General features: G+C 39.4%; 1 protein-coding gene across 1 annotated transcript; it reads left to right on the top strand.

Moving 5' to 3' along the window:
• The first annotated feature begins 4,687 nt into the window (after nucleotides 1-4,687).
• LOC124361356 (extensin-like) lies at nucleotides 4,688-19,414 on the top strand. Its single transcript, XM_046815405.1, has 3 exons — nucleotides 4,688-4,855; nucleotides 18,659-18,953; nucleotides 19,104-19,414. The coding sequence occupies exons 1-3, from the start codon at nucleotides 4,688-4,690 to the stop codon at nucleotides 19,412-19,414; spliced, it is 774 nt and encodes a 257-aa protein (XP_046671361.1).
• Nucleotides 19,415-20,226: the final 812 nt, after the last annotated feature.

Here is a 20,226-nt window from a genome sequence, read left to right as displayed (position 1 = left end):
AAGACAAAAACTGAAGGGCTTTTTTAAAGATTACTCTAGCTCCGTTTCAAATTGTATGGATTTCAACAAGGCCCACAACAATGGCTTGTAAAGTCAGACGGGCCCTACAAGATGCCGTAATATCCCATCTTTCCCTGCCTCCAATTTCTTTAATTTATTAAAAGTTCTTTGACAGACTCGCAGACGGAGTTGAGGTCCTTATGTTGATATCAAGTCTCAGTCTCTAGAGTCCGATTGATAGACCTTGACAAAACAACCCCCTCTCATATCTCTGTTTGGATATTGTGTTCTTCTAGAGAATATTGGCTTTCTTCTTTATCTTTCTGTGATTAATATTGGTGTTTTATCTCTGTAAGGAAATGATACGAAATGATCGTTGTTGTTATTTTATAGCTTACTAGTGTGTCTCAGTCATACCACACTTGTTTCCTTGTGCAAGTATATTGTATAATGATATTTTAAAATATACTGTTTAATTCTTCCCAGGTTATAAAAATGTTAAATACTGGTGGCGAGAGAAAAGAAGAGACCTGGCCCGTGCCGGCGCACAACTGTGTACTAGTGTGTTACATAATTTCAGGCGCTTCACCCCACAGCCAACCCTGCGAATTGTTTATCCTAGCAATGGAACAGTGAAACAATAATGGAATTACGAAACAAGGCGCGGGAACATACTAGTAGTAGCGCCTGCAAATTTCAGATAGGCCAGAATCCAGGTCTCTTCTTTTCTCTCGCCATCAGTAAAATTTAAAACACTGCAAAGTCTGTCTGTAAGGACAAAAAATCATTTAAATTCGATTGGTAATAAATGTGAGATCCTCATTAACACCGTTGCCCTGTTTAATTAATTAAGATGTCAACTAAATAATTTAAATTAAAAACTACCCAACCAAGTAACGAACACAATTAAATAAATCATACTTTTTTAACTCTCAAAGGTTTATTTCTTAGTTATCCTGAACAAAAAATAGTACGAGATAACTTTCTTTTATTGTTTAAGTTTTTATTTGTATGTAAATAAAAACTCAAATTTTATAAAAATATGAATATTTATCTCTACAAGAATATGAGATGTAATAATTAATATAGCGTTCAAATAACCAGTTACGGAATATAGTTTTGTGTCTCATTTTATAATATATAAAATAATTAAGATCTAAATCTTTATATTAAAAATTGTACTTACAAGGTTAAATGTAAATTGGAAAGTTTATTTTATATTGATTAGTTTAGGGTTTTTATTACTAGTCATCTTATTATAACTAAAACATCACCCACACACTTTTTATGGAATTTTTCTATACCACACTAAAAAATGGTTTTTTATTAGAAAACTATGTTTAAAAATATTTCAAGTTTGAAATAGGAAATTAAGAGAAAACTCACACACATTATTCCAAAACATCCAGGATGTTTACATTATATTATTTTATAAATATAATAAATGTATAAATATTTTGTACATTTCTTTCCGTCTAAATAATAGAGCAGTAGTTCGTCATATAAATCTACCAGCACACATAAAATTCTTATCTAATTTCAAAATGTTCAATCACGCTAATTTTCGATTACACGTTTTAGTGAGTATTATAAAACACATCCAGACAGTTTACAACTCACTGTTTATCACTAAACCCGTAAATTAACCCCCAGATTACAGAGAGCTTACGGAGAGTTCCACTCGGCTCACATATTGGTTTACAAGAATCCAATTTATCCCGAGCCGCTGGGAGAAGTGTCAATTAATCACGGAATCCTCAGGACTCTTTCTCCGCACTCGCCAGCCCCAATCTGGAGGTCTTACTCTACCTGTCTGCTGTCAGATCCACCCCGACCGCTCTTATTGATTGTCCCCGGATCTGCCACTTCTCGTCCCGGTATTCTCTAATATAGCGCCCCCTGACATCAGCATAGTTGCCGCATACTTGCCGGACTGTTGTCTCGGCCGTGATGACGTCATAAGTCTCTAGAGAAGAGCTCCTCTTGAGTGATGGCGACTATAACAATATCCAACAAGACGGGCTGCCTCCCATTGTGGTCTGGAGGGCTTTCAGTTTGCACAACAACACTCACCATTAATCACGTCTTCCTCAAACGGAGAACGGGTGTGAGGTGATTTCGTCCAAAATTGAAACCCCCCATTATGACCCAACTTCTGCTCGACCGTTATTGAAATCGTTCGGACTCCGAAAAGCGTCACAGTCCAACAAAAAGGTTTCCATTACAGACCGCGTGCTGGTGCCCGGTTTGTCGGGCAACTCGTGCCGTTCAGTTTTATTTTAAAGTCGCACACAATAGGAGGGTTGGGGAGGGTGGGAAGGGATCTGTAAAATGACGCCATATCGGCCTAAAGCACTTTACAGAAACCAATAATGTCGGGTTCCGGTGTCGCTTTAAAATCTGTCATCGGAATTAGACCAAGATAAAATCGCTCGGAGAGTCGCTTCCGCACGACCGGTCTCAACCCTTCGTTTCGCGGATCGCTGCTCGCTGTACAAAACCTTTTTCAAAAATATTAAAATGCATGTTCCGGTCGAGGGAAGGGTTGAACCCTTTGTGTAGTCACACTGGGGCAAGTGGCAAACGCGATTGAAAATGCGAAATTGGATGTCAAATGTGAACAGTGTCTCTGTGAGGGTGTGCGGTGTCATTTGTTAATAGGCCACAAGTGCTTCTGTGTTCACAGCCCGCCAGACACGTTACTAAGACCCTTTCTGGTCACATATGTCACTGTGAGGGTGCTAACTGTTGATTTAAAATCTATTAAACGTTTTAAAGATTTATATTTTTATCTTGTCTCGAAATCAGGGTTATTGTAACACCATGCCCGCCCAGTTGAACATCCCACATAAGTACTTCAGTACCAGACTGCATGATACTACGGTACCAAACTGCATGATCTATGGTACCAGACTGCATGATACTCAGGTACCAGACTGCATGATACTCAGGTACCAGACTGCATGATACTCAGGTACCAGACTGCATGATACACGGTGCCAGACTGCATGGTACTACGGTACCAAACTGCATGATCTATGGTACCAGACTGCATGCTACTCAGGTACCAGACTGCATGATACTCAGGTACCAGACTGCATGATACTCAGGTACCAGACTGCATGATACACGGTGCCAGACTGCACGATACTACGGTACCAAACTGCATGATCTATGGTACCAGACTGCATGATACTCAGGTACCAGACTGCATGATACACGGTGCCAGACTGCATGGTACTACGGTACCGGAATGTATGGTATTACGGTACCAGACTGCATGGTACACGGTACTAGACAGCATGATACTCAAGTACCAGACTGCATGATACTCAGATACCAGACTGCATGATACTCAGGTACCAGACTGCATGATACACGGTGCCAGACTGCATGGTACTACGGTACCGGAATGTATGGTATTACGGTACCAGACTGCATGGTACACGGTACTAGACAGCATGATACTCAAGTACCAGACTGCATGATACACGGTACCAGACTGCATGGTACACGGTACCAGACTGCATGGTACACGGTACCAGACTGCATGATACTACGGTACCAGACTGCATGATACTACGGTACCAGACTGCATGATACTACGGTACCGGACTGCATGATACTACGGTACCAGACTGCATGATACTCAGGTACCAGACTGCATGATACTACGGTACCAGACTGCATGATACTACGGTACCGGACTGCATGATACACGGTACCAGACTGCATGATACTCAGGTACCAGACTGCATGATACTACGGTACCGGACTGCATGATACCACGGTACTGGACTTAATGATACACGGTACTGGACTGCATGATATTACGGTACCGGACTGCATGATATACACGGTGCCAGACAGCATGATGCTACGGTACCGGACTGTATTGCACAATAGTCATCTGTAGTAATAAATTCTATAAAGCCAAGCAACTGTAAAAAATCTTTTATTTTATTTTATTGAAGATTCCATCAATCATTTTCATGATATAACAGGCGATTTTCCAAATAAATAAACTTTCTAGGCTGGTAAAGGATATCTGGAATTCAAAAGACACAATTCAATGTATTTTATTGTAATTAATAATCATATTTTCTTATGTTATTTTCCTAGCCGTTGTTTGTAAAATTAAAGCAAAACATTATCTGCTCGCTAGGGTGAAAATCAAAGTTGAGTTACAATAATACTGTGACCTGTAAAATTGTGACAAATTAATATTTCAAAACATATTTCTAACAAATGTTACTTTGATGTACTTTAAATGTTTCTCAGGGATAATCTACTCACGTGATATACAGATTAATATTTAATATTGTATTATAAGTATCGATAGAATATATAAAATCTAGAGTATTTTAGCAGAGATATATGTAACTATTTTAGATTACTCCCAGTAACATTTAATGAAAATCTTTAAAACTAAGATTTTACCAAGTGCTGTAACTAGTTATATTTTTTGTTGAACTCTCTCAGGTTTTTCTGTTCGCTCTCTGGCAGGAATACAGTTCCAGTTCCAGCGCCGTCCTCTGCCCGAGCCACTCCAGCACGTGGCACGGCGTCAAGAGGCTAACCCAATTCCGGCAAAGCCTCTCAGCGTCTGATGGGGATGATTAGTCCTCGAATCGCCCTAAACGAAACGACTCTAATTGACCTGCCCCAACGCGGATTATTTGACAATATGGCATCCTTACCCGAGAGGCTTAGGATCGACCACTTGTGTATACGTCCTAATGGAGATGCCACAAAGGCAATCACGCACAATGGCCAAGACGGTGCTCCACACGCCAGATCCGCGAGGGGCGCCACTCCCCCCGCCCCCCTCTCTTCTATCACAGATCCTACAATGGTCGCTGGACCTCTTACAGGATCACACTCAGCCACTCACATTTTATTCCTTTCTCGAAAGCGCTTTTTAGTAATAATCCTCAGAAGTCTGGAAGAAACTTATTGTTCCGTTCTTTTTCACTTTGGCCCTCCTCCTTTCGATTTTTTTAGAGATGCTCTTGAATTTTGACTTTTGCTTTTTCCATCAAAACTTATAACACAAATAGCGTTTCTTGAATTACGACTACTTGACATCGATTCTCACTGGGTATCTAACTAGACGTAATATCAAGAAAACATGTTCGTTTATAAGCCAGTTGGAAGTACACCAACGGAGCTATTTACCTTTAAAATCAAATGCACCTTTGTTAATATCCTCTTGGAACTGAGTGTCTACCTATTTTGGACTGTAGAGTTAATGGTTGTTTAAGACCAGGGTAAATTGGAGTCAGCATCCCTGTTTAGCTTGATGTCTACATGGAGATGCCCACATGGAGATGACCACATGGAGATGCCCACATGGAGATGCCCACATGGAGATCCCCACATGGAGATGCCCATATGAAGTCTTAAAGTAAAGAATTTCTGATAACTATAGCATTTTGTTTTGTAAGTGGGGACTTCTCAATCCAAATTAACTTTTCATTTCTGAAAAGTGTTTTACCACCATTTTATGACCAAAGAATAAAAATTAGCTTTAAAAACTGTAATGGCCAGATACGCTATCGTAACGTTCCCAGTGACAGGTGAGATCCTGTCTTCTCTTGTGGTCTGAGTCAGGATAAACGATGATGATTCTGTTGTTGTCTACGATATTTCGGGCCTGGTTCAGCGAGTTTTGATAGAAGGAGTGAGTGATTAAGACTTCTTAGAAGACGACTCATCTTGCAACATTTTAGATGGGCTCTAATACGAGATAACGATGTGGTTATTACTATAACTGGTTTTGGAGATCTTGACCATCTCGCGATAACTGCGCCATTGGTCTACATCATGATTACTACTGCAGTGTAATAACAACGGAACCGTGGGTCGCAAGTTGCTTGTAATAAATGAAGATTTAGAGACAATTCTTATAAATACTTGTAGCATATTTATATTACGAGTTATAATAGGGATTTGTGAATGGTAGACTTGTTTCCTAAATAGTTCACAACTTTCGGAGTATAACTTTCATATTAGAGGTCAGATTCCGTTATATGCCCCCAACGCTTAAACTTTTTTCAATGAACTTAGAACGTTATAAAACGATGTAGTTGAGTAACAGAACTAACATTCCATCAATCAACAAGCATTTCCAGGTATTGCGATCGGTTTTGTTGTCGCTGTTATCTTATCTTTCTCGAAAATCCCAATTACGGCAGGCCGCGCGGCATCACATGATTATTTAAGTTTTTTACACGGTACATAATTGCCTTTCCATTACAATTCAATTTATATTTCTGATCAGCCCCTCTAGAATTTGATATTTTACTGATGTGTACTATCTCTAGGGATGTTTTTCTTTCGTTGACATCAGCGCGGGGCAGCACCTGGGTGGCGCATTTTGGCTGGCGGAGTGTGATCAAGAATAAAAACAAGTTTTGTGTGTTTTTTTTTTCAATAAAGAGTTTTTGTTTGGTAATGTTTGTTTTTGTTGAATTTTTGTGTTTGGAGAGATGTAGGTGTGTGGTCGATATAATACGTAAGTACCCTTTTTTCTTAGCTAGTAACCAATTGTAATTAATTATAATCATCCGTAAATAAAAAAAATAGCTTTGGGGGCATAATGTTAGTTCTGTTACTCAACTGCATCGTTCTAAGTTTATTGAAAAAAGTTTAAGCGTTGGGTGCACATAACGGAATCTGACCATATTAGATACTCCACCTGTCCTCTTTGGAGTATACAACTTGCAACTCATTCTGTCTCTCCTCTTTGAATCTTCGATCCATAAGATTATTTAGACAGTATTACTGAAACTGTTTGGGAGTTGACTAACAAGTGAGGGGTATTTAAAACGTCACTGTAAAATTAATCAATTGCTTCAAGCACTTTATTGGCTTTGGCAGTTTTTTAACACTCAATAACTGTGACAGAATATGCGAGAGCACAGTAACTACGAACACAACAGGTCACGTATATATTTCAAACTCACTTGGGCGTATTTGGAAAACGTCATGACTAAATAAAAATTGATGCAGGGTGATGAACGGTGGGTGACATCGGGCCACGACCACCCCATCATCTCTTGACGGCGAACAATGAGATATGCCGCGATCCCCGCCGAGCCGCACCGCACGCTGCACAATACTCTATTACAATGGTTTATTTCAATCCCCAGTATCCGAGAAACGTCAACAAGGGCGCCTCCTCCCCTTGCACTCTTCTTTATCTCTTTTGTCAATCTCTCGGCAGAAATATTTAATGTCCTCAACACGTCCCGGATATAATGGAAACAAACAGTTCTGATCCAGACTCTAACTCAGATTAATTGTCGAGCTCGCCTTTTCGAACCTTCTCAAACTACTTTTACTTATTGTCGCCGAGCGCTGCCTCCGCCGCATCGCCGAATTCCTTAATTCCGCCTTGTGACAAATCGTTGGGCCTGCTAATTTATCTCTCTCTCCTCTTATTTTCTCCGAGCCTCTCGCCTGGAAATATCTGGAAAGTATCTGTGTTAAATCATAGAATAAATTAAGTGGAATTTTCAGTCCATCTATCATCCTTGAAAATGTTTTGAACCAACAGATTTTTTTTCAAAAAGTAGAACAAATAGTATTTTCAGCAATATTGATCGATTAGAATCTCTTAGCACAAGTACATTTTAATGGCGTTTTGTAATATGATGTCCACATAAAAAAAATACCTCTTCATAATACTGATATATTTGCTTTCATTGTGTAAAACTCACAGCCACAATTTTAACTGGAACGGTGAGAGTTCAAAACAACACATATGGCAATGGTTTGTGTTGATCGAGATCGAGAAAGAAGGATACCAATCTAATAATAATAATTTATTTATCTTTCAGTGCTTTATTTCTCCTTAGCTTTGGTGGCGACAACGAAAAACGTTCCTCGGATAGTGTCTACCACGTAACAAGGAATAGCATCTGAACTTTGACTCGAAGTGCTCCTGATGAGACATAGAGAACACTTCTTCGTCTAGACTTCACTGGATTTTTTGTAGTATAAGTGTCTCTGATATCCAAACTATGCAAAATTTCCTTTTGTGCTCCTGTGTCACAAACTTTTTTTGGATCTCTTCAAACGGACGTGGGCTCCATATTCAAACTCAGATTGAGAGTCAGGTTGTGTATGGAGCTGAACAAAACCTTCGCTGTTATTATGATTTTTAAACTCTTTTAGTAGTTGTGATAATCCAGTTTTTAAACGAATGTATACATCATTCCATAAATACCATTCTTATAGTTTATGCTATTTATATAAGGCATTCGTTGGACAGAGTTGAATGAAGCTATAGATTATTAAATTATGTCCATTTAACTGCGTTATTCGTGTCCACAGAAAATTATTAATAACGCTGCCCTCATACATCCCATAAAACATATAATGGTGTCTTGATATAAATGTTATCACTGGTTGAATTACCGGCAACCTTTGACCTCCGTATCAGTGGGCAACACTTGAACTGACGGCTGGGACACCCGCGAGTGTGATACTGTATCAGGATCTGTAACTGACTACCCCTAGTCCGAGGTTATCAGTTCCATTACCAGAGTAGATAAGGGGTCGACGACCCGTCGAGCTACTGCTACTACATCGGCTGCCAGCTGGTCTCTCTCTCATTTAGTTTACACCTCAAGGGTTTACATCATGCCAGAGTGACATTAATGTCTCCTTCACGCTTACACCGATTTGTTCAGATAAGGGGACCACTTGATTTAAGTGTCTGGATTCAAAGAGGGTTTTTGACCTCGTAAAAACCAATAGATGTGCCGTTTAATTATAGACAGCACAATACTCTTCGAAAACGGTCAAAATTTTTATTTGCTCTTAACTCTTGAAATTTTTTAATACGACTCTTTCACGTTAAAACGATTTTATACATTATTCTACATTAACAATGACTACTAAGAATCTGGTTTTACGGTGCTATCAGTGAAACTATCCGAGTCAAACGTGTTATCGTGTTTTCAGTGAAACTATCCGAGTCAAACGTCTTATCGTTTTATCAGTGAAACTATCCAAGTCAGACGTCTTATCGTGTTGTCAGTGAAACTATCCATTCTCTTATCGCTAAAAAAGATAATGAACTTGGAACTGTTCAGCCGGCTTCAAACTCTAGCTTTTTTCTATATACGAGTAATACATCTTTGCAAATGAAATTATAATATTTGACACCCCTCTCGGACATTTCTGATCACATCTCCTTTAGAATTGTATTCTGTTCTAGATAAGGCACTGTTTTTCGTTCTTCACCAAGCACCGATGGCCGGTGAAATCAGAAGATGTGACAATTCTTAAACAGGAATGAAAACCAAGGAAAGAGTCTTTATAATTGTTTAGACAGTATTAGTAAGTATTTTAGATTTGTCGAACGGTCAGACACTAATGCCTCCGGCCATCAGTGCGGGTTGTGGACCTAGGACTGACTGATAGTGACACACGAAAACATTCCTCGGGACTGCCTATCACATAACACAGTAAAATTCTAGAGAGTCGATTAAATATGCCTGAAAAATCTTGTTATAGTTTTTAGTGTCTATAGGAATATATTAATAGTTGCAGGCACGTAAATAGTTGTGCGTGCTGAAGAAAACTTGTGAAGAACTATCCTCGAAATTTATAGATTAAAAAGTAAGGTTTATATTTTTTACCAAAAACTTAAATTCCATGTACGATTCATTTTTTATGTTACTTCATGCGTATACAATATCAAGAATATGAGTGAAAATTGAGACGAATTAGGGTAGGAGGTCTATTTTGTATAATCTAGGATAAACTATTAATTTTTTAATATTAAGATGATGTAATCGATTTTTGTTGGAAATTTTTTTTTAATTTTTAGTCCCTTAAGATAACTTTGTGACACTTCATAGGGAATTTGCAGGTGTTTAGGCAATTTTGGAATCAGATCAAAATAAAAACTGTTAGATAAAATATGTGAAACATTTACAGTGAGTGTATAAATGAATATAGCATCAGAAAGAAATGTGTTTTTTTTTTTATTAATTTATAACTTTAGAACATAACACGTATTTAATAGCTAATAGACGTGTTGGATGTGACGATAACCCAGCGGTCTAAAACGTTGCTGTCTGAGTTGGAGACAGAGCAGGTTCGAATCCTGTCTGTGACCGTTGCGCTATTTATCAGTACCATTCAACTTGTACTGTATCGACTCTCCCCCTTATTCTGTTTGATAAGATCCTTGCACAGGCCAGTGGGCTATGAGGACGGGCAGATCAAGCCTTAAAAGGGGATCTTTTTCTTCTTAAATAATTAAAAGAAACTTTTTCTTTCTGAAAGTTATTTTTATTTATTAAAAACATGTCATATCCGTTTTCTTCGCCATCCTTATCTTCAACCGTTTTCTATTATAAGATGCAACATCACCATTCTCCAATATCCTACAGTTCCTCTTGAAATAATAAAAAAAATCCCTCTGTTCCTTGTCTAAACATGACATTTTATGCCCTTGTGTCTAGTTCTCTCAAAAATTCCAGTCCGGCATTCCGACAACTCTAGCCTCTTCCACGGCCTCATTGGAAGCTCCTTCTCGTATAATTCGTTTGAATTATCTTCGGTAATAACTAAATCGTGATTTCTCCCGCTTCCAGTGACCCGTATCCCTCGGTCTCGGTGGACGCGGTGTGACGGACCCCGGTCACACCCGCCGCTGGAATGTGCCGCGGAGTAACAGGCGGTATGTAGGGGCGACTATAAATCACAACTACGCGGTCCTGCCTTGTATAATGCGATACGTACTTCTGTCGAGTGTGACGTCTCCTTGTACGGGTACCTTGTCGGCTCCGGTATTCAGTTTTTATAAGAAGGAAAGGAAAGAATGATTATGCGTTACCTTAGACATTTCTCCGGTTGACCCTATCGGAAAATTGATAGAGGGATATCTAAAAAGGCGTTATTTGCATATCCGAAACATGTAGTTTGTCTAGTTGTTTATTTCAGCCAGTTTTCACGCTAAAGAAACCAAATTTGGCTCATAGGTTTTAATAGGTAAGAGAAAAATAAATAAATAAATAACTCTATTATTTTGTCTAATAATAACAAAATGGCGTCTGTTGAAAATTTTAAAAACTCAAATAAGAAAACAACCAATATAGATATAAAAAATGTACTAGACACCAAATATTTGGAGAATATTATTACAATTTCAACGGAAACGAATTCATCAAGGCGTAAGCGAGCACGACCACTTCAAAATGACCAAACATAATCTGCCCAAAGCCATTAAGATCTTGCAATATAAAAGATGATTCCTATAAGGGATTAATGAATCGCAGACATTGATTCAGTCCACCGCGTGGGGAGTGACGTATGAGCGATCGTTTCTAATTACTCGCAGCCAAGCCCTCGAGTGACTCGCAGCTCACCTAGAGACGATCATTAATCGTTGCCAAAGCCTATTAATGGTCACAGGTCTGAGTCAGGGCCGGTCAACTCGTCAGCCTGAAGTCCGTGAAACACCCTCGTAAACCCCCCTCCCACCACCCCTCACACCCCCTCATAGAGCTTTTTATCCCTCAGCTTCCCCGCGGCCAATTGTTTAACCCTCTGGACATTAATGTTCTACCTTTTAAGACTTTGCGTTTTATCGTTGGTACGTGAAAGTATTTCCGTCCGGGTAGGGCCTGTAAAGGAAGTCGTTCTTCTTTCCGTTCCCCATCATATACTCTGAATAAATGGCGATTTTTTAAGTGATACGAAAGCAGCGGTTTTCCATAAATGGCTTTTGTGGCCTTTTTAGCGGCAGCGGGGTAGGAATTACCCTCCGAGAGGAAAGGGCAGTAAATTTGGCTGAGATATGCTTTTGTGTGGTTTTGGCAAGATGCCAAATATGTGTGCCCTTGCAGAACAACAGCCCCAGTAAACGATTATGCGAGTACTGGAGTGTGAATAGATTAAGTCCAAGAAGTTGGTCGCCAGACTAACTAATTGTTGTTCCTGACTTGACAAATATTTTACTAAAACATAAATATTTTTCCAGTTTATTACTTTACTGGAATTTAGAAGTATTTGTAAACTTCACGTAACTTCACTAGAAGTATTTGTAGTATTCCTATTTGTAAACGATAAAGATACTGGCAAATCTGATTTGATGATTTTTGGTATTTTGACCCTTAGTTACGCAACCGCCATTATGAATGAAAGGGTTGGTAGTGACAACCAGAATAAACTAATCTCATAATAGTTTCTAAACTTACAGTGATTTTTCCGATCATCCTTATTTTTTAAGATAAAGACGTATTAACCCTTTCCGGGCCAGGCGGCAATATAATGCCGCCACAGATCGTGTCTGAAAAGTGCCAGGCGGCAATATATTGCCGCCTTGGTATTCGTCGTTTTCTTAAATAAATACTACGTCAAATGATTAAAGTTTTATGTTTTTTTATTCCCTGGTATATTTTTAGATAATTAATATGAATATCATATTTATTTTGGAGGTCTATGCATTTTTATTTCGTAATTGTCACGTGACATTATCAGCTGACTCGATCTATTGTTGTTAATTCTTTATGTTTTAATGTAATCGTACTATTGTATGCTGGATTCTCCTTTATTATTTTATTTTATTGTTGTAAATATTAGTAGTGTTAGTAGTTACGTGCTTAGCTATTGTGTCTAGTAGTTACAATGACTGACAATTTGCAATCTCATGGGAATAAAATTGTAACTAGCATATTTGTAAATAGAAAAAAGTGTAAATAAATTTCAAATAAAATTGTGTAAATATTTCTTGGTAAATAGTGTTTTTAATTGTATTGAAACTGTTTATGGATCCTAAAATCATCTTTTTACCGGTACATCCATAATGTGAATATTTATTTTAAGTTTCTTGCAATGTAAGTGCTCTTTCACACGATCCGGCGCGCGCCGTGCGGCGTGCGCCGGATCGTGTGAAAGAGCACTAAGAGTCAGTTGCTGTATCACTTATTGCGAAGTACAATTATGCGTATTTATAAAAAAATGTGTCATAAAAAATTTATTTATGAGAGAAATAACACAAAATTTTGTATGGTTGTTCCTTTCTAAATGTACAATATAATAAAATAGCTTCCCACAGTAAAATTATTTTTCCTTTTTTTAGATATTTACAAAAAAATTTAAACAATAAAATTTTTTTTATGTAATCTATTAAAACGCTATTTTTTGTGATTTTAAATTACTTAAAACTACATCTATATATTTCTTGTTGATAGTATATATCTATACGAGTAATTTGGTGCAACTTTTAGGTCATTCTCTAATTGTTATGAAAAGTTATAAATTTTAGTCTTAGAGACTGCAAAATCGCCAATTTTTAGCCTGGCACTTTTGACTAGTCACAGGGGATATGATATGTGAAATAATTTTGCAACATCTCATATTTGGTCCTGGCCCTGAAAGGGTTAAACCGCTGAAGTTTTAATAGATATAAATCAAACTGCATAGACAAAATGAGATTTTAAACGTTTAGAACAAATGTTTTTGGAAAATTCGCATTGAACAGCCTGTGAATTAACCCTTAACGACGCTTGAATGACTGTTGAGTTTTCAAGGACGACGTCTTGGACAGGGAATACGCACAGTAATGGAAACAGGACGCGTAATTGACATCAACACTTTTCCACAACATACGTAGGCTCAACGCTGGTAAAAGTGCAATCCTATACGGAAAAAACTTAACTAAGTCAATTGACACTGTTCCTCTTTTAAAGGTAAAAGTTCACCCCTCTTCAAGCGGTGATAAATTATTACATTTTAATCACCTAACGAATAGACATCACTTAAATCCCAAAGTGAAATGACCATACCAACTAGACAGTATGCCAGAACTTTTAGGTCATTCTCCTAATATTGTTATGAACAGTTATAAATTTTTAATCTTAGAAGACTGACAAAATCGCCAATTTTAGCCTGGCACTTTTGACTATCACAGGGGATATGATATGTGAAATAATTTTGCAACATTCATATTAGGTCCTGGCCCTTGAAGGGGGTTTAAACAGCTGAAGTTTAATAGATTAAATCAAACTGCAGATAGACAAAATGAGATTTATAAACGTTTAGAACAAATGTTTTTTGAAAACTCGCATTGAACAGCCTTGATTAACCCTTAAACGAACGCTTGAATGACTGTTGAGTTTTCAAGGACGATACGTCTTGGACAGGATACGCACAGTAATTGGAAACATGAGACGCGTAATTGACATCAACACTTTTCCACAACATACTAAAGGCTCAACGCTGGTAAAAAGTGCAATCCTATACGGAAAAAACTTAACTAAGTCAAATGATGCACTGTTCCTCATTTAAAGGTAAAAGGTCACCCCTCTATCAAAGCGGTGATAAATTATTACATTTAATCACCTAACGAATAGACAACACTTAAATCCCAAGTGAAATGACCATCGTCCACTAGAACAGTAAGGTCCAGAACGCAACATTTTATTACAACTTGACGAACATAGATATCACTTAGATCCCAAAGTGGTATTGACCATACCAACTAGAACAGTATCCAGAAACCAACATTTTTATACAACTTGACGGAACAGAGTTATCACTTAGATCCCAAAGGTGAAATGACCATACCAACTAGAACAGTAAATGTCCAGAAACCCAACAATTATATTACAACTTGACGAACAGAGACATCACATAAATCCCAAAGTGAAATGACCATACCAACTAGAACAGTATGTCCAGAAACCAACATTTTTATTACAACTTGACGAACAGAGACCATCACTTTAAATCCCAAAGTGAAAATGACCATACCAATTTTCTAGAACATTATGCCAGAAACCAACATTTTATTACAACTTGACGAACAGAGAATATCACTTAGATCCCAAAGTGAAATGACCATACAACTAGAACAGTATGTCCATAAACCAACATTTATTACAACTTTGACGAACAGAGACATCACTTAAAATCCCAAAGTAAATGACCATATCCAACTAGAACAGTATGTCCAGAAACCAACATTTATTACAACTTGACGAACAGGAGCGATATCACTTAGATTTCCCAAAGTGAAATGACCATACCAACTAAAACATTAGTCCAAAACCAGACATTTTATTACAACTTGACGAACAGAGATACCACTTAGATCCCAAAGTGAAAATGACCTAGACCAACTAGAACATATGCCAGAAACCAACATTTTATTACAACTTGACGAACAGAGATATCACTTAGATCCCAAAGTGAAATGACCAACCAACTAGAACAGTATGTCCAGAAACCAACATTTTTATTACAACTTGACTAGCAAGAGATATTCACTAGATCCCAAAGTGCAAGACCATACAAACTAGAACAGTATGTCCAGAAACCAACATTTTATTACAACTTGACGAACAGAGAATATCACTTAGATCCAAATGAAATGAACCATACATACTAGAACAGTATGTCCTGAAACAACATTTTATACAACTTGACGAACAGAACATCACTTAAATCCCAAAGTGAAATGAGCCATACCAACTAGAACATATGTCCAGAAACCAACATTTAATAAAACTTGAAACGAACAGATGACATCACTTAAACCCAAAGTGAAATGACCATACCAACTAGAACAGTATGACCAGAAACCAACATTTTATTACAACTTGACGAAACAGAGATATCACTTAGATCCAAAGTGAAATGACCATACCAAACTAGAACAGTATGTCCAGAAACCAACATTTATATTACAACTTGACGAGAACAGAGATATCACTTAGATCCCAAAGTAGAAATGACCATACCAACTAGAACAGTATGTCCTAGAAACAAACAATTAATTACAACTTTGACGAACAGAATATACACTTAGATCCCAAAGTGAAATGACCAACCAACTAAACTATTATTCAAAACCAACATTTTTATTACAACTTGACAACAAGACATCACAATAAATCCCAAAGTGAAATGACCCATACCAACTAGAACAGTATGTCCAGAACCAACATTTATTACAACTGAGACGCACAGAGATATCACTTAGATCCCAAGTGGAAATGACCATACCAACTAGAACCGTTATGACCCAGAACCAACATTTTATTACAACTTGACGAACAAGACATCACTTAAATCCCAATGTGAAAAATGACCATACCAACTAGAACAGAATGTTCCAGAAACCAACATTTTATTACATCCATCATGACGACAGAGGATATCACTTAGATCCCAAAGTGAATGACCAAACAACTAGAACAGTATGTCCAGAAACCACATTTTATTACAACTTGAACGAACAGAGATATCACTTAGGATCCCAAAGTGAAATGACCAAAACCAACTAGAACATATGTCCAAAACCAACATTTTATTACAACTTGACGAACAGAGATACCAACTTAGATCCCAAAGTGAAATAGACCATAACCGAACTAGAACAGTAAGTCCAGAAACCAACATTTTATTACAACTGAACGAACAGAGATATCACTGAAATCCCAAGTTAAATGACATACACTAGAACAGTATGTCCAGAAACCACATTATTATTCAACTTGACGACAAGACATACACATAAATCCCAAGTGAAATGACCATACCAACCAGAAACAGAAAGACCAGAAACCACCATTTAATTACAACAAGACGCGAACAGAGATATCACTTAGATCCAAAGTTGGAATGACCATACCAACTAGAACAGTATGTCCAGAAACCAACATTTTATTACAACATGACGAGCAGAGAAATCACTTAGAATCCCAAGTGAACTGACCATACAACTAGAACATTAATTTGGGGTTTCCAGAAACCAACATTTTATTACAACTTGACGAACAGAGATATCACTTAGATCCCAAAGTGAACATTACCCATACCAACTAGAACAGATGTTCCCAGAAACCAACATTTTCTTACACGTGACGAACAGAGACATCACTTAAATCCCAAAGTAGAATGACCATACCAACTAGAACAGTATGTCCAGAAACCAACATTTCATTACAACTTTGACGAACGAGACACACTATAAATCCCAAAAGTGAAATGACCATACCAACTAGAACAGTATGTTCCAGAAACCAACATTTTATTACAACTTGATCGAAAGAGATAAAACTTAGATCCCAAAGTGAAACTGACATACCAACTAAACAGTAATGTCCAGAAACCAACATTTTTAAATATTAAAATTACAACTTGAACGAACAGAGATATCACATAGATCCCAAAGTGAAATGACCATACCAACTAGCAACAGTATGACCAAAACCAACATTTGTTTACCAACTTGACGACAGAGCTATCACTTTATATCCCAAAGTAAATGTCCATACCAACTAAACAGTATGTCCCAGAAACCAACATATTATTACAACTTGACGAACAAGACATCACTTAAATCCCAAAGTGAAATGACCATACCAACTAGAACAGTTATTTCCATGAAACCAACATTATATTACAACTTGACGATCAGAGATATCAAACTTATATCCCAAAGTGAATATGACCATACCAACTAGAACAGTATGACCAGAACCAACATTTTATTACAACTGACGACAGAGATTCACTTTGATCCCAAATGAAATGACCAACCAAACTAGAACAGTATGTCCAAAACCACATTTTATTACAACTTGACGAAACAGAGACATCACTTAAATCCCAAAGTGAAATGACCATACCAACTAGTAACAGTAATGTCCGAAACCAACAATTTTATTACAACTTGACGAACAAGAGACCATCACTTAAATCCCAAAGTGAAAATGACCATACCAACTAGAAACAGGTATGTCCCAGAAACCAACATTTTTGATTACTACTACGCACCGAGAAAATCACATAGATCCCAAAGTTGAAATTGACCATACCAACAAGAACATTAATGTCCAGTAAACCAACATTTATTATCAACTTGTACGAACAGAGATATCACTTAAGATCCCAAAGGTGAAATGACCATACCAACTAGAACATATGTCCAGAAACCAACTTTTTATTTACAACATGAACGAACAGAGATATCCACTTAGATCCAAGAGTGAAATGACCATACAACTAGAACAGTATGTCCAGAAACCAACAATTAATTACACTTGAACGAACAGAGACATCACTTAAATCCCAAAGTGAAATGAACCATACCAACTAGAACAGTAATTTCCCAGAAACCAACATTTTATTACAACTTGACGAACAGAGATATCACTTAGATCCCCAAAGTGAAATGACCATCACCAACTAGAACATATGTCCAATAAACCAACATTGTATTACTACTTGACGAACAGAGATACCACCTTAGGATCCCAAAGTGAAATGTCCATACCAACTAGAACAGTATGTCCAGAACACAACAATTTATTACAACTTGACGAACAGAGATATCACTCTAAAACCCAAAGTGAACATGACCATACCAACTAGAACAGTATGGTCCAGAAACCAACATATTATTACAAAAAAAGTAAAACAATTAGGAACAGCAACAAAAAAAATAACATTACATAACAACCACCCCGATCTTCTTAAACACAACCCGCCTCCCAACCCTACTCATAACCAACCTTCAAATCCACATTCTAAAAAGACCCCACCCACCCCCCCCCCCCGTTCCCCCCCCCCCATCCGCAGCCCCTATTGTTCAACCCCCCGCCCGCCCTTCCCCCCAACCCGCTAGATCCCTACCACCGCCACCGCACCCACACAACACAACACCCCCATCCACCGTACCCCCACCCCCCCAACTCCATTCCCCTACACCCTCCAGCCCAATCACCAACCCTCCATCCCAACTCCCACCCAGCCCTCCAACCCACCCACGCCGCCAGCCTCTCCCTCCCGCGCACCGTCCCCCACACAACCCTGTCCCCCCTACCACCCCAACCCCATCCTCCCCCCACTATCGCCGCCGCTTCCCTACACTCCCCCACCATGCGACCCCCCTCCCTCTCTACCCCCCCCCTCCGGCCTCTGTACCCCCCTCAAGCTCAGCACACCCCCTCCACAAACCATCCCACAACGCGATCATCATACAAACACCCTCCCTCCCCCCCACCCACCAAGACCGCCACCAAAACAATAGCCCCAAACATGCAAATTACCTATACCAAAACGACCATCAGTATCCGCTAGTCACACCCCAACCATCACTCCGCCCCTCAGCCCAGCCCCCCGCCACCCTCCCGCCCCCTACACCCCCACCGTGCCACCCCTAACCTCCATTGTCGCGCCCCACTCCTCACTAGTTAACCCCACCCCCCCACCCCCCTCCCCTGTCCCCACCACCACCCAACACACCCCGGCCAACCCACCCACCCCCTCAACATTCACCGCTCCCCCTCACCCCCGACTCCACCCGGTCCCTCACCCACCCCTCCAGCGACCCCTATCCCCCCGGAGTCACTCGCCTCCCCGACGCATCCACCCGCCCTAGTCCGTCCCCCCCTCACCCCCGCCTGCGCTCCTGCATCCGCTCTCCCATTCCTCCAACCCCCCTCCCTGCTGATCACCCCTCACCAAACATTCCCACCCCCTCCCCTCCACAACCCACCCATCCCCCCACCCAAGCACAGCCAACAAACCCCCCCACCATTCCCTACTCCACCCCCGAATCCACCACCCCCCACCTACACCTCGAAGAATACATACCACCTTACACAACCCACCCCCCCCCCCCCAATGTCCCCCCCACGTCCCCCCTCCCCGCCCCCGTTCCCCCAACCATAAGTACCCCCCGCCCATCCCCCCCTTAACCCCACCCCCACCCCTACCCTACCCTACCCCCTCCTACCCCAACATCTCCCCCACCAGCCCCCACCCATCCCTCCCCCCTCACCCACTTTTTCTCTCCTCCCTCCGCCAACCCACCCAACACACACAAATCATTCCCCCCCATACCAAAACCCCCGTCCCCGGCTTTCCACCCCCACTTAAGCCCCCCTCCTCCTTCCTACCCCCCCCTACATACCCTGTCCTACTACTCGTCACCCGATTAATTGCCACCTAGACGAACCGAGACCCTCACTTAAATCCCACAGTGAAATGACCATACCAACTAGACATTATGTCCAAAACCAACATTTTATTACAACTAGACGAACATAGATACACATAGATCCCACATTGAAATGAACCATACCAACTAGAACAGTATTCCAGAAACCAACATTTTATTACAACTTGACGAGCAGATAGAATACACTTATATCCCAAATTGAAAAATAGATCCAAACCAACAAGAACAGT

Source organism: Homalodisca vitripennis, chromosome 4, assembly GCF_021130785.1.
Source record: "Homalodisca vitripennis isolate AUS2020 chromosome 4, UT_GWSS_2.1, whole genome shotgun sequence".
Taxonomy (NCBI): Eukaryota; Metazoa; Arthropoda; class Insecta; order Hemiptera; family Cicadellidae; genus Homalodisca; species Homalodisca vitripennis.
Note: the sequence above shows the minus strand (reverse complement) of the source record. Positions and strands in the feature narration are given on the sequence as shown.

What these genes read in the sequence shown, in the direction of transcription:
- LOC124361356 (XM_046815405.1), top strand. Translation starts at nt 4,688, where the DNA reads ATGGCATCCTTACCCGAGAGGCTTAGGATCGACCACTTGTGTATACGT. An exon ending in CTATCACAGATCCTACAATG is followed by an intron (nt 4,856 to 18,658) that starts GTCGCTGGACCT and finishes CCAACCCGCTAG; the next exon opens with ATCCCTACCACCGCCACCGC. An exon ending in ACCCCCCCCCTCCGGCCTCT is followed by an intron (nt 18,954 to 19,103) that starts GTACCCCCCTCA and finishes AACGACCATCAG; the next exon opens with TATCCGCTAGTCACACCCCA.